This window comes from Triturus cristatus, chromosome 1_2 (genome assembly GCF_964204655.1).
Source record: "Triturus cristatus chromosome 1_2, aTriCri1.1, whole genome shotgun sequence".
NCBI lineage: Eukaryota > Metazoa > Chordata > Amphibia > Caudata > Salamandridae > Triturus > Triturus cristatus.
Genome location: NC_140580.1, coordinates 316149814 through 316164183, shown reverse-complemented (window position 1 = coordinate 316164183; position 14370 = coordinate 316149814). Strand labels below are relative to the sequence as shown.

The 14370-nt window shown below is 39.5% G+C and overlaps 1 protein-coding gene across 4 annotated transcripts in view; it reads right to left on the bottom strand.

Annotated features, from left to right (window-relative positions):
* The window catches only part of PALD1 (phosphatase domain containing paladin 1), a 958342-nt gene that overhangs the window by 274219 nt on the left and 669753 nt on the right, over nt 1-14370 (bottom strand). For all 4 annotated transcript variants that reach the window (XM_085603872.1, XM_085603871.1, XM_085603874.1 and 1 more), the window contains one exon: nt 10995-11135. In XM_085603872.1, the coding sequence (XP_085459998.1) occupies nt 10995-11135 (141 nt within the window). The remainder of the gene's footprint in view (nt 1-10994; nt 11136-14370) is intronic.

Sequence of the window (14370 nt, the reverse complement as noted above, 5' to 3'; positions counted from 1 at the left end):
TTGCTTCTGCAGGCGATTCTGGCAAACAAGATTCGTGAGGATTTGGGACTGGCTGGCCTACAGCGAAGAAAGAGGAGGAATGGATAGAGACAGAGGACTACATACTCCCAGGAGCCCTGTGATTGGACCTGGAAGTCAGACTATCTAGCCATGGACACTCTATTGTTCTGTGTTATGGTTCCCTATGGTTCATAGGAACAGTGGTTTTATGTTTAACTTTGAAGTGCTGCTGATCATTGAAGTAAAGAAAGTTGAGCATAATCCTCGCCTCCGAGTCCTTAATAGAATTGAAACTTTCCGTTACGTTAGCTAGGACATTTTTGATTCCAGTGGACTATTCTTCATAACCCAGTTCATATTGATGTGTGTGCTTCTTTCAATTGTTTTGTTTTATACAACTTGACAGTTCAAATACCAATTTGAACTAAAATGTTTCCCTGTAGTGGAAGAAACCTTCAAAAATGAATGACTAATATAGTCTGCACAATAAAAAGCACCAATATGTTTTACTATTTAGTTCAATCACAACTTAGTTCTTTCTTTAGAAAACTAGATCAATCATTATGAATTTGCAATGCATTATACACAGATGGGAGGGAGTGTTTGATTATTATAGGGGGTTTAGAGCATTTTGAAAGTGGGTCATCATGAAATTCAAACACCCTTGATTGCATGGGTGTGGATCAACCACTAATTCAACCTAAGAACAAACAAGCCAATGAGAAACAAATGAGCTCTCAAGATACATCAAATGACAATTCTCCACACAGCGATTCCTAACTTTGTTTTGTGAAGAAACATGTACAAAGAAAACACCAATGGCCAAGTACATAGGTCTCGCCTTTTGGACTTGTTGCTGTTGCCAGTGCAATCGGCATCCGCAAAAAAAGGAAAATAATAAGCGGTCCGACTTGCATTTTCACTTATATGCTACACCTGTTGCTTTTGATGAGGTTTGTGGGAAAATGCAGTAACTTGTTTAATTAAAAGAGATGTCTGTGCTTCAACATTATTGCATTTTAATTCGCTATGTTGCCAGAATGTGCAGGGATATGGTGTTTTCCTTAAGCTCTGTGTTGCCTACTACACCCTCTCACTTATTACAATGCTTTCATGCAACCACTGTATCACCACTCTGGCAGTGTTTTCTTTTGCACATCTGACATAATGCATTTCTCTTACACAATAACTTTGTACCACCACTCCTCACTTTACAAGTACGCTTTTACCTTTTTGCTTCCCTTATTTATTCTAAATGCAGCTCTTCTTTCCTTCAACCTTCAGCATGCCTCTTCTGTATATAGACGACACTACATTTCATGGCTGTCTTATTCTCTTGTTTTTACCCATATCCCTACAACCTAACATTATCTATTAACTCCAGCAATCATTTGCTTCTTACATAGCCCTCTCTATTGATCACACCGGAGTCATGAATCCACCAGAAAGAAACTAGAGTAAACACATGGATGGTTTCTTTCAGTGAAAAAGACCTATCCCAATAACCAGTTGACTGAGCACTTACTTTAGGCTCCTGGGAAAGAGTTCTACTCGCCAAAAAATGCTTCAACACCTCATCAGGGGTAGTAAGCGCTGCATAAAAGTAATTTCAATCTAATTAAAGATGGCATCAGCCTCCTTCATATTAAATAATATGACAATATCAGCTGAAATGCAAACCTTCATTGCACACAAAACAAGCACACCAAAGAAAGAAGCAATACAAGCTTCTCTCAGACAGAAGTGTCACATGCAACAGCTCATTAAGCGTTCCAGCACAAAGCAGGTAGAGCATGGGAAGCAGCCTTGCAACAATCCCCGATGCAAAACACACAACACTGGAAGGAGCTGTTAAGCCTCACTCAAACCAAACCGGTGAAGCATGGGTAGCAGTTGGCCAAGGCTTTGATGGCTATCAGAGATATCCACATCAGGGGTTCCTCCTTCAGCCCGCCCAGACTTTGTAGCTAATATTCTACGTAGTGTCGCGATACTTCAACATTCAGTGAATGGGTGGGTGAGCTGCTATTCATACTTTCATATTCTGCTTTTAGCTATTAACAACATGTGCCGCAGAGCTCCCTTCTGCCTGCCTTGTCGGTCATGCTACCTTCCTACATTAAAGTGCTGTATCAAATAAAGTCCATCCATTTCATTATCCGTCATTTACAGTGAGGCACATAGGCAGCAGCTTTTGAAATTGCAGCTCAGGAAGAAGGAATGGTGAGCACAAGAACAAGCAGACGTCAACTATTGCAAAGCAGCTTGCGTGACCTGCAAGGAAATCCGCATTGGAAGTATTATTTATTAAAGCTTAAGTAAGTTGCAAATGTGAAACTGTAGCTGCTTCATTGCAATGAATCGCACTTTGACATCTCAGCCAAACAATAAAGGTGATATTCATCAATAAACAAACTGTAATCATGCATACATAAATACATGCAAACCTATGTGTACACTCACTCAACATTAACACCCACAGATGTGTAAATAAGACAAGATTGCATGTATGTGCAGGCTCATTAACAAAGGCACATACATACACACAAATGCATGTATATACATATATATTCGTAAACACTGATACATAAACACAAGTATACCAATACACAAACACACACATCCACACAAACTCTTGTAAGCACTTGAGTACTATAACTTAAATTGAATGACAACATATTGACTTTTTTCACTGCACAGACACTGCATTTTTTTAAACTTCTTTTCTTAAGCAAATGACTTGGCGTTGGGACAATGGCCAGTGATCTTGGGTGCATCACTTAATCTCCCAATGCTTAGTAAGTGAATGTGACCATAATGTTACTGGTGGTCACATACAGCACCCCAATGCACTTGAGCCGAGTTTGCACCATATATAAAAAACACAAGAGTGGAACAGAGGTTGGGTAGAAGCACTGTGCTTGGGAGTGACATGGGATGGGATGAGATGTGGTGGGGTAGAGTCAAGGGTTGTCCTACAGAAGCATACATGGGGTACTGCTGGAGAAAAACTACACTCTCATAGAGAGTTTCAAGAAAATGAAAATAGAGTGTCTGAAAAGTAAGCACTCATGGAAGAACAGAAGGAGCCAATCAGAGGGGCGGTGAAAAGTCTATGCTCTATGGGTGGGACAAAAGCATGCTTGGGTTGGCTAAAACAAATGGGGCCAGTGAATAAAACGCAAGAACTGTGAGTAACAAAACAAAAAGTGAATCATGAGCAATGGATGGACTGCATTCCTAGATAAGCTTTCAGCATCTCCCCAACTTTGCAACCAGACAGATGCCAGGTCTACAACCTCTGTCTACAGGGTAGGTAGTCTTAACCTCCTACAAGGGCAAAATAAGATCAAGGGTCTCCTCTGTCCTACTCATGACTGTGACAAATGACACTGCCTCTTCAGTGGCCATAGCCGGATTCGGGGATGATAACCCAACATCTGGAGATCTATCAAGCCCACTACCATCTTGCAAATTTTGCAAAATGTCATCCTGGGCATACTCTGCATCAAAATATACTCTTCCCTTCATATATCCAGCTCTTATGGAGCATAAACCATAGCAGGAGAAGCGATGACCTCATATTCAGAAATAATGAATGGATCCGAAATCGGTATCATTGATGTCGGTATCGGCGTTGGTAACAGGGCCAAAGGCATTGGATGGCTTAATCGTGGTGTCAGACGCAGTGCCAAAGATGCAGCCAAGCGTGTCACTGTACCAAGCTAAGTGACCCGAGTCCAACATGGTTAACGTTGAAAACTGCTGAATGACAGTTGAAACTCTATATCTGCATCAGTTGGCGTAGAAAGAAAGAAAGGAACTGACACCAGCATGAACAGGTGACACATATATACTGATCCAGAGTAGCACATCACACGGCCCCTGCTGAAGTTGGAGGATATTGCTATCCAAAGGTTTTTGGATCCAGTCGGACATCTGGAGGTAGTCAAAAGATTAGGAATCTGCAATTAGAAGTCTCTATCAGAAAATGGAAACTCTAGTATTGAAAATGAAAGGGCAGTTCACAGTTAACACTTTGAAACTGGCAATTTAGTAAAAAAGTGGATAGATGCAAAACTAGTTTAACAGGGTAATTTTAAATACAGTTAATACTCAGTTACTGAGTTTAATAAGACATTTGTTCTTCCAGAATAACACTGTAAAGTCCAAGACCTGTGTAGCAGAATTGTAAACTATCAGCATTTTTTTCAGCTTTAACTCTGAGAGAATAGTTAAAAGTCTTGATAGTCAATCAAAAATGTAGATGGGTATTATTATCACAAATAACCAGAAACAGGGAATTCCAATGTTTTTCTACGCAAATGAAGAAGGATCTTGGTCCCAAACGTTCCTTAACTATGGTACAATTGATTAATTGCCTTGGCAAAATTCTGCAGAAAGTGCTGTAAAATCAAGTCTTAATTTAGCTATGAAAGCCTAATGGCTGAAAAAATGCATTGCCTGTTCTATAATGCAGAGGGCTGTGAATGCAATTGAGTTGACCTTAGGAAACAATATACAAGTTTCAGGACCAGTCAAATATATCTACTCTTAACGTCCTGAACACTCCCAAGACTAGGAGGCAACCACAATCTGTATCCTCTCGTATCAAAAATAAAAATCACTGCAATGCCAGTTCAGTTTCTATTTGCAAAATGAATGAAACCGAGGTCATTAGGATCATATGTTTCTGAAATATGGACCTGAAGGGAAAGTTTTTTTCAGAACTTTAAGTTAGTATAGGAAGCTCCAACCACCATAATGTTAAGTTATTAAGTATTTGATCATTTTTAGCAGTAATGTGATCATTCTTCTCCTTTCTAATGTTACACATGAATCAAATACCAAAATAAATAACTTTTGTGTGCACTCATTGTGGTCTACCACTCTATTACTGTTGCTGATAAAGGTGAATCTATGAATATCCTACCCATAAATCTGTGTTGCAAGGTGAATATGTAACTAAAGAGTAAAATGCATAAAATAATTATTTTTTGTTTTTTAAAGTGAGTGCGGGGGGTAGGAGAACGAAAGCAAAGGGGGGGGGGAAGCAACACAGAGGAAGGAGGGTGGAACAGCCACGAAAGCAACACTGGAGAGGGTGTGTTGAACAAACACGGAAGCAGGACAGGAAGGACCAGAGAACAGTAAACAGCACACGTGTTGGGGTAAGCAAAGGGGTGAAGCAGTTGGGCGAGATCAACAAGAAGGGAGACAGGTGATAGAGAGCAACACAGGAGGGATGTACACGAGATAGAGAGCCTGAAAACACACACCCACAAGGAGTGCTCAACATAAAAGAATAAAGTAGTGCTTGAAAAGCAAGAAATGGAAGCCGAGATATCTGCCAACTAAAGCAAGGTCAAGAGGCAATGTTACATGGGAGGCACAAACAAAATTAACAAGCTGTGGCATGAATAAGAATGAAGAAACAGAGTGACAAGGTAAGCCAACCAATGGTAAGCATTGGGTGGGCTTCAACCCGATGTATGTTCATGCTAAACCATAATATGCCTCACAACAGACAGTGCATGCTAGGTCTAGTAAGCAGGTTTAATAGGCTATTTCCACTTTTTTTTTTTAAACACTGCCAATCAAGATTTGTTTGATTGAGTGATGCTGCCTAAGGGGAAATTTGTCTTTGTGTTGTTGATTCTTACCCCAGCCCCTTGTGCTTGAGGGTTCATCTATCTTAATATTAATAGGTGATGAAGAGTATTCAATCTGGTGTATCGAAATTGAAAATTTACATTTTTACAATGTCTGGAAGTGGGAGAGTGTGTATAGTGCATGTCATATCTAAATATCAGTGTGATTCTTCCGCCTTAAACCATTACTTCCAATGGAATCCTTACAGACATTTCTGGAAGAGTTTGTTTTGAGAACCTAGTTTCTTCAAATAAAAAGGCAGATCATTTCTAATATAGGTCAAGTGAGGGAGGAGTAACCATTTGGTGGTTTCTTCTTCATTTAATCTTAATATTTAAGACACCTTTGTTGTCTTCAAATGAATGAATTATATATACATGTTTTGAGGAATGCTTGCTTAGTCACTGAATCATGGTTACACCTCTATTTGTGTTCTACAGATCTCTTTAATAATTGTGTTTCTGCCACATGGATATTTAACCAGTGTGTACTCTTCAACTCTTTAGTTTTAGTCCCTTCATTTTGGGGTATTAGGGTCAGGGTCTATCCTGTAATAAACAAATGTTATTTAGCAAAGTAATTTGAGCAACCAGAGTTCTTCTATGTTACAAAACACTAGGATCTCAATTTTGTTATCCCTGATGCCTAAGCGAGGTCTAACACAAAGTGGCTTTGCTTGATTTGCCTTTGCCCTAAATTAAGTCTGTTTGAATCTTACTACATAGGCCCAAAGTAAAGTGAGGTCTTCCAATAGGTAATTCTACAAATAAAAAAAGAACAAGTTACTTACCCTGTAACTATCTGTTTGTAGAGTGCAGTGCTGTAGATTCAGATGCTCTGCATACTCCTGCCTTCTGGTGTTGGGCTTGGACATCTGCAAGTTGCTTTTCTTCGAAGTCGTCTTTCAAGTCACAAGTTGTGCTGTGACTCCTCCACTTACTGGACAAAACGTATTAGCGCAGACTCCATATTAGATTTGTTTTCGAACAGCTGGCGAAAATATGTTTGGAGTGTCAAATGAGTGTAACATGGTGCATTATGCATGTTGTGCAGCGTTATCTTGTTGATAAGAGATGAGATCTAAAATCAACACAGGCTTCTAGGGAAGAGGGGGGGGCACATTTAAATCTACAGTGCTACACCCTATGAACAGATTACCAAGTTAAGTAACATTTTCAGTTCGTAGCACGGGTGTCTGTAGATACACATGTCCTGTATAGACTGTAAAGCATGTTCCTTAAGCAGTAACTAGTGTGTGGCTTCTGCAGATGTCTGGAGCAAAGTTCTGGTAAATCATAGGCTGTTTGAGGACTAGGATATCCAAACAATAGTGCTTGGTAAACATGTGAGAGGTTGAGCAGGTGGTTGCTTTGCAGATGTCAGGTAGGGGGATGATGAAGAAAATCATGGATTCTCCTTTCTTACAGGTGGATTGTGCCCTGAGCAGAATAGTTAGGGCTCTCTTAGCTTTGTGGTAGCAGGTTTGGAGTAGCTGACTATCCTACTTGCTATGTCAGCTTTAGAGATGTGCTGGACTTTGTGAGGAGTTGCAAAAGGTACAAAGAGCTGATCCGACTTACATAACAGCTTGGTTATGTCAATATAAAACACAAGATCTCAAAGGTTTCTATCATTTCTAGAGCTCTTTCTGCTTGTGACTGGCTGCAGAAAGATTGGGAGCTCAACAGTTTGAGTAAGGTGGAAGGGTAATACCACTAGGAGAAATTTAGGATTGTTTCTGAGAACAGCCCTATCTTTGTGAACATGAATGAAAGTTTCTTGTAGGGCGAGTGTTTACGAATCTATCTCGTCATCCCGCAGTCTTTTTCCCCGCAGGGAATCACAACGCGGTCGTTACAACGACCGCGTTGTGATTCCGCATACCATTACTCCGCAAGTCGGAACAACGACTTGCAGAGGGGGGGCGCTGGATGTTGGAATAGTATAATTTACTATTTCAACTCCAGTCTGTGCGGACACTAGGGAAAGTGTTGGATTTTAAATCCAACACCTCCCCACCCCTCCGCAAGTCATTCTTCCGACTTGCAGAGTAATGGTATGCGGTATCACAACGCGGTCGTTGTAATGACCGCATTGTGATTCCCTGCGGGGACAAAGTTTCGCGGTAAACGTTGTTTACCAGTGCTTACAGTTCACTAATGTGTCTGAGGGAAATAATGCCCATAAGGAACACCACCTACCAGGAAAGGAAGTGAGGTGGGAATGGGTGTTGAGTTTTACAGGGTGGTTCTAGGAACTTTGAGGTCCCACGTGAGGGCAAGAGTTATTTTGTGAAGTATTACCCTCTTAAAACCCCTTCATGAATGCCTTGACTACTGGAATCCTAAATGTGGATTAACGTTCTGTTTTGCATGTAAGTCACAATGGAAGCTAAGTGTAGGTGTACTGATGTTTAGGCAAGGCCTGATTTCTGCAGATGTAAAAGATAGCAGATGATGTTCTGGACATTAGGCTTTAACAGATATAGGTGTTTGAAAATGCAGTAGTGGGCATACCTCATCCGCTTTGTTGCATAAAAGGCCTGTGCAGTGGACCTATGTGCTTCCCACAGAATGGTCATACATTCTTGAGGGAGGTTTATAAAATGATTATATTTTTAATTTTAAATTATTAAAATTAAGAATTCTACAACTGCAGGTGCCAGATGACTAGATTGAGCTGCCTGGAGTCTGATCTGGCCTTATCTCAGAATGAAAAAGTTAAGTGACAGCTTATCATGGAAGCTGATGGACATCTCCAGAAGCATGGAGTACCACAGTTGCCTGGCCCACGTGGGAGGCACCTGGATGAGTGTCAGGGATGTTTGTCACATCTTCCTCAACATATATGAGAGGAGTGAGAGAGGTGGAAATGCATAGGTAAAGATCCCGGACTAATTAATCCACAGTGCATTGCACATGGATTGTAGGTGTCAGCCACTGGTGGCAAATGTTCCCCATTTTTGGGGAAGGTGTACAGGATTATTTAAGAAGTGCCCCATATTAAATGCACCTGTCTAGGACTCGAGGGTGGGGTTTGCACTCATGGACTTGTTGATGGGTCCTGCTGAGCACGTCTGCCAAGTCGTTGTCCACCAGCAAAAGGTTTTCCGCCGCTAAGAATTGTATGTTTTGGCAGATCGCCCAATGAAAAATTCCATGTATTAATGCTGAGAGCTGGAGAGAATGCATGCAGCCCTGTTTCTGTAGGTAATAGAGAACAGTCAAGCTGTCTATCTTGAAGAGTACTACTTTCCCCCCGAATTTCCTGTATGGCTAGAAATTCTAGGTAATTGATGTTGTGGCCCTCATGCTGAGATGGTCATGACATTGAGCATTAACCCCAGCCTTTGAGAGAGCCGTCCATGCTGATGGTCACTTGCAGAATAGGGTATGTGAAATGCCTGCCATGCAATAAGTTCATGTTGGTCCACCAATGAGGGAGCCAGAAGTGCAGGCACTGTCCACCTGTGGCCATTGCAGTGGCAGGTGGTAATGTGAGGAAGGAGGGGGGGGCGGATGGGACACACAAGCACACATACAAACTGACACTGATGCATTTATACATGCACGCTCACACACACATCCATTCACAACACTCATTTCCAAATATTTAAACATAATCGCACGCATTAAACATTTTTTTTTTTTTAAATTACACTTACATGCAGCTCTGCCTCCGAGGTCCCAGGAGGGTTGGGACTGCTGCCAAAGGTCAGCCAATGAGGAAAGGCAGTAGTCCCTACGTTGTCACAGAGTGTGATGGGGTCTGTGAGACTGGTGACTCCAACACCACTCTGTGACGAAGTTTCACTGATTGACACTCGACCCTGGACGTTTCAGGGCTTAAAACTGAAGCTCCCAGGTGCAAGGCAATGAGTGACGCTTTCCCTCTTCACGAGGAGAAGGGCCTCAAGGTCCTTTGCTGAGCTGAGGAGGTCACGCCCACAGGAGCTGTGACATCAGCAGTCCAGCAAGTTCAGCTCAGACAGCAAGGAGCCTTTGCATTTAGCGCATGTCTAGCTCCTGGCTGCCTGACCTTAAAGAAGAGTGTCTGGCAGGCCGACCTTTTGCTCAGCCTGACAGACACTCTTATTGAGGTGCAAAAGGTGAGGGCGGAGTGGCTCCTCAGCCCCAATGGACTAGCCGCGGCTGGATCATGGCCCGTGAGGCATTCTTGTAATGGGAGCGTATGGAACCTGGGGTGAGGTTCAATGAAGATGCACAAGGCCATCGTCCCTAGAAGGAAAATCAACTATTTCTCAGCAAAAGAGGCAGCAACTGCTGAAATACCAAGAACCACTTTTGGCTGTGGTGGGCTTTCCCACAACTGTGTTCTACAGTGATTCCAGGAACATATGGATCTTTTGAGGTTAGTGATGGGACTGAGTGATCCTTATGGCGAATCACAAGCTGTGGAGCAGGTAAATTGCTGCTTGAGTGTGGGATAAGCATTGCTGCCAGCAATTGCTCTTGGTTAGCCAATCATCAAGGTAGGGGAAAACTTGAGAGCTCCGCCTTGCATGTGGGTGGCCAGCAATACTAGGAACTTCGTAAACACCCTCGGAACTGTAGTGAACCGAAAGGAAGCACCTTGAATTGGTAGTGCTGTCTACTTATCGCAAAACAAAAGTACCGGCAGGGTGAATAGGTAGGTGAACGTAGGTGCCCATGAGGTTGTGTGCCGTCATGTATTACCCTTGTTGAAGCACAGTGATGTCGTTCTGTAGGGTAGTAACATGGAAATGTTCCAGCAGGATGTATTTGTTGAGAGGTTTGCGGTCTGAGATACGTCTGAGGGAGCGATCATTTTTTGAGGATGACAAAGTACAGAGATTCGGTGTCAACATTTTATGTGAGCCTGAAAAAATGTGTTGAAAATTCAGAAAAATCACGATCCTACTGCTGAATGTTCCAACCCACTGGCAGGAAACAAAAGAAGCATGGAGTTGGTGCCATGCGCAATGTCCACTAAGGAAGGAGTCACAGTACATCTTATGACTCCAAAGACTTCTTTGAAGAAAGACAACTTGCAAACGTCTGAGCCCATCATCAGATCGCAGGAGTATGCACAGTATGCGTTTCTTCAGCCAAACATGCTACGAACATCATATTATTTTATGATGACGGACAAGGTATTGAATCCTTACCAAAACCAGCAGGTTCCCTAAGAAGTAAGGATAACAAACCAAGATAATCTCCATAGTTCTATGTGAACACAATACAGCAGAACATAAGCAGTTTGTGAACTATAATTATAGATCAACATTAACTATTATTTAATCATACTATCACAGACATTAAAATGACAGATTAAATATTACTAAATAATAATATACCTACATTAAAGTGCCAGAGAATGAGAAGAGCGATGACCATGGCAGTAGTGGTCCTCCCCCGCCCGCCATGGCAGTTGAATACAAAGGCTGCCTGAGAGTCTTCAGCCAGAACAGACGTCATTGCCTCAAGAAGCATATCAAAATCCTGAAAGTGGAAAAACATGTAATTTTATAATAAAAATATATTTTCGTGCAACCTTTCTGATTCAGCTAAAAAAACATATGAGACTAAGGACTCTATCTGCAACTCCAATTTAGATCTGACTTACAACCTGCACTTCACAAACTCCTCAAAACTCATTAATGAGTTTCCTCTAAATGGCAAACTAATGATGTCAAATGTTGAATAGGATATTATTCATTCAGATACTTATGAAGCTATTGACCATTATGTTTCTAATATCACAATCAATACTTATTATTGTATTAACTTGACCTATTTATATCATGAAATCACTCATAGAAGCACATTAACCAGTTTTGCTTTACTTTTAAATTTTTCTCAACTTTCACCCCAACTTTTAGGCTTCAAATTTTTATTGCTATATTCAGATTGCTTTAACTAATAAAAAGAAGAAAGGTACTTTTTTGGAACTTGTCATTTGTCTCTTTCCTAACACATGCTACAGTGATATGTTATGAAAACTTTATAGACCCATCTGAACATTTTTCACAAAAGTATTAGAAATGAGAATTCAGAGACAGCATCTGGATTCACAAGTATGGGCTTTCTGGTGACAGTACACACATATTTCACAACATTATAAGTAAAGCTTATCTTCTTAAATCATCTCTTAGTTGGGTTCCATTCTTTTATAGCTAGTTTATCTAACGCTTTAGTACTGTTTCACTTGTTTAAGTTTTCTAAGCGGTACCCATCAAGGCTGTCTCCTATCTCCACTGATTTATTTTATCATTAGATTCCTTCCAAGTTAAAAATGACAAAATCTACATTTTGAGGCTTTTCTTTTAACAAAACTAATAAAATAAATATTCAGCTTATGTTAATGAATTCCTGCTATATTTTATTAATCAAGAATCCTATTTAGCTACGTTTTCAGGGAATTTACAGACTTAGCAAATGTATTAAATTACAAATATAATTTAGAAAAAATAGACATTTACCATTGCATTAGTACAGTATCAAAGATATGCGTGGGATGGATTTATTCTGGTTTGGAATTGTTCTAAAATGAAGCATCTGGATTTATGGATTTCCAGTTCATTAAAGGTAATGTATGTCTATACCTCGATGTTGCCCCTGAAAGTAGCCAAATCTATTATTTCAAAGTATTGATACTTTTTAATAAAAGTTTTAATGTGATTATGCCAAACAGAGTCTTGCTTTTTCTAGTTTAAAACTTGCAAAGAAATTGTAGGTGTCTAGGTTCCAAACTTCTCCTTATATCACTTAACCTTTTCATTAAAACAATTGTGGCATTGGCTCCAGGACCTTGTTAATGTAGAAAAATCCATTGGGTCACTATAAGGGATGGTCTCATAGCACGCGTTTCTTTTAGAACATGCATTACTATGCCTGAAATATCTAAGGAATCCCAGTTCCCTTTCTCTTCTTCTTCTAGATAACAGATGCAAAATTCTATATCCAATAACAACTTATCTAATACAATTAAAGTCTTGTCATTTTCATAGAGTTCAAACAAATCAATTAGGATTAATAACAAGGCTATTTTGGTATAAGTGGGTTTATAAGAGTACTCAATGGGTTAATCAATTATTTGATGATAACATTTGGATTCCAGTTTCTAATTTTCAGAAATTATATAGTTTACTCGATTCCTTTTGACTCAAAGTATGCTCTCGGATTTCTTTAGATGCACCATTATCTCCTGTAGTAAACTATATACAATTGACTGTAAGACTGATGCCACCCAAAACATCTAAACTGCACCTTATTTTACTTCAGTCAGTTACTCAGATAAAAATCAAATCTAAAGTAGTATTACTATAGAATATTATAACAATTTGCCAAATTGAGCTTTGAATTAAAATGTGGAAGAAAACGAACTTTCTTCCAGATCTGAAAACACAATACAGACAGTTTGGTTTATATTTAATTATCTGTTACACACATTCACTAAGGGAAATTAACCTAACCTATTTGAATACATATTCGCATATCTGCTCAATTTAATGCAACATTTTTCACATAATTGGGACTGTCCAAATGTTAAGCTATTTCGGATTAAGGTGTGACCAAATGTTTATCCTATTCTTCACAATGATTAACCCTTCCTTTATACAATATTTTGTTAGGTAGTCAGGTACAAAAGTGGCACACTGTTCCTTTCAAAGGTATAATTATTCATGTATTTATTACTCTTTCATTGCAGCAATTAACCACAAATTGGCATGATCATTTTTTGTCTAGGTAGCTCTAACCTCAAAGTTAATATCATTCAGCCTTCAAATTGCGATTGAGTTGTTAGACAAGATTTAATATGGAATTCATTAATAATTTTTCTGTTGTATAACTTTATTTAATTCATAACCCAATTGATTATAAAGTAACTACCCCTCTGTGAAGGTTTGGTTTGATTTCTTTTTAACAATGGATTCTATACTTTACTGCTCCAATTATCTCTACACCTGTACTTGCTGGATTTTACCTGTGCACCATACATGCTTACCACATGCTACTGTAAAGATTTTTGCCCGACCTGTTTTACTCTTTACTGACTCTTCCATTTATTTGTTGTTTCTTATTAAAGAGTAACATAATCAGAGTAGTCCAAAAAAAATTAAGAATCATTTAACTCTGAAAATTGTGGAAATTATTAATATTCAAAGACTGATTTGAACAAAAATGGTTTTGCCAATTTTTTTTATGATATACAAGCTTTAAAACAAGAATCATGGAAAGCATTGTTCAATTAATCTTTCCCACATGACATTCTAACCATCAGATTGGATTAGGTCACTGGATATGATGTGCTTTCGAAGTAAATTGAATATTTCACTTTAAATGAGACTATGTTTTTTAGAGAAGGATGCTAGTAGTGCTGCAGTCACTGTATGTCTCTAGAACTAAACAATAAAAATAAAGAATATCCCTCCATAACAAGTAATCCTCCCTTGCTTGAAATGGCAGAATGAATTGCAATCAGGCAGGTACTCCTTGCAAAAGGAATAAGATTTACTCCAGTGATACTAACTGTGGCACGTGCAATCAGGTCATTTTTATAAACTGCTTTTTAACAAATGAATTCAAGTGTTGTCCAATTTCGCTTCAGGGCATCAAATATCCATCATCTCCGAGTGTCTCATTATGTATATCCTTACACTGGGATAACTTAGAAACAGACTGAACTCCACTTTCCAGTATGTAAAGAAAACTGAAACTGAAAGCTGCAATGTAT